At 51.6% G+C, this 1,578-nt stretch overlaps 1 protein-coding gene across 1 annotated transcript in view; it reads right to left on the reverse strand.

Moving 5' to 3' along the window:
• The window catches only part of TCF24 (transcription factor 24), a 7,248-nt gene extending 6,642 nt beyond the window's left edge, over positions 1-606 (reverse strand). The window contains exon 1 of the mRNA XM_009995592.1: positions 458-606. Within this exon, the coding sequence (XP_009993894.1) occupies positions 458-606 (149 nt within the window). The remainder of the gene's footprint in view (positions 1-457) is intronic.
• Between the last annotated feature and the right edge of the window lie 972 nt (positions 607-1,578).

Raw genomic sequence — 1,578 nt, forward strand, 5'->3', positions numbered from 1 at the left:
GTGGGGACAGACCCACGCGCGTGGGTGGGAACCGCGGGCGGGATGAGGGGCGACTGGGAGGGAGGGCCGAGGGGTGACTTGTAAGCGAAGGGGGAGCGATTAGAAATTAGTAACGTTAATGAGAAGGGACAGTCAAAATAAATGCCGGGGGTACGGAATTAGCCCAGAAAAACATTTCGAACGAAGCCTGATTGTGCGATAACAGAGACACAATAAATCAAGCCCCGGAGCAGTAGAAAAAAAACAAAGTCTGGGCCGTGCGTTACCGGTTCTGCAGGCAAAAAAAGTAAGGTCTTAATCTTCTAGCGGTAATTGGAAGTCCTGGGAAGGGACGGTGCGGACGCGGACGGGAGGCGGCTGGTGAGGAGCGGGCGGCGGGGGCGGCGGGGCCGTGCGGGGGCAGCCACGCACCGGGGGCCGCAGGGGTTTCCCGTCTTCCATCAGAGGTTACTCCGACCAAAGCTGCTCTGTCACGACACACAAGGCCGTGATCCCGGCCTTCACCTGCACCACGGACTGTCCTTCAGCCTCCGGGTGCCCAGCAGAACGGAGGCTGCGGCTTCCCTGGCGGCCCCTCCAAGCAGCCGGGCTGAACCAGCCTTGCATCCCGGCCCGCACAACAGCCCCGAGGTTTCCAAGTCTGCCTCCAGCCTAAGTGAGCCTTGCCAAAACCGTTCTGCAGCTAAAACTCTTAGAAATACACTCGACAGGCACATAGTCTGCTCAGTCAGCTTCTGGGGCTCAAACAAGCAGTTCTTGAATCTGTTCCTGCACTGAAAACACCCTCACTGACACTGATACAGGAGAACTGGTCCTGGACTCCCAGGGGAGTGTGAGCACTTGCCTTCCGGCCCGTTTCCCTGGGGCTTCACCTTCATTCTGTAATTGCCAGACATGCACTGGCTGTGTCCAGCACACAACTCAGGGGCTCAGCTTTTCCAAACCCCAGGGAGGTGTCCTCAGTGCCTGCCCAAGAAATGTCTACTCAAAAAGGACTTTTAACTAGACTAGGGGTCCCTCAACAATGTTAATGTGGGTCATTGATAGAGGATTTAATGGTAGGTATCCACACTGCCTGAGACTTCACAGTCACTCTAAATTAGCAGATCATGAGTGCTGTGCTCTTCTTCTCCACTCTAATGTAATTAATGACAGCAAGTTATCTATCTTTTTGATGTTTCCATTGTACACACACTCTGTTCAGCCTCACTGCAGGAAAGCCAGTGGAAGGAGTTGGAAGAGAAGTGGTGAAGCCCCCATTATTGTCTTTTGACAGCTCCAAATCCAGCTTTTTTTGCTGAGTGTGGTTAAAGAGATTGCATAGTGAGATTTGTGAGCGGGGTTTGGAGAGAACACCCTGGCTGCTAACACCACAGAAGAGGTGCTTTAAATACATTTTTAAAAGCCAAACCAAACCGAACAGATATAAGAGATACTTTCTCCCACCAGAAGATTCCTCCTCTGTTGTAACCACAAAGAGATCCAGTGATTATTTTCTTGTATTAACCCAGTATTTAAGTTTAAAGCTGTAACAAGCTGCTGCAGCTGTTTCTTCTTCTTTCCCACGTCTGAAAATTA

This window comes from Chaetura pelagica, unplaced genomic scaffold (genome assembly GCF_000747805.2).
Source record: "Chaetura pelagica isolate M959 unplaced genomic scaffold, ChaPel_1.0 scaffold83, whole genome shotgun sequence".
Lineage (NCBI taxonomy): Eukaryota > Metazoa > Chordata > Aves > Apodiformes > Apodidae > Chaetura > Chaetura pelagica.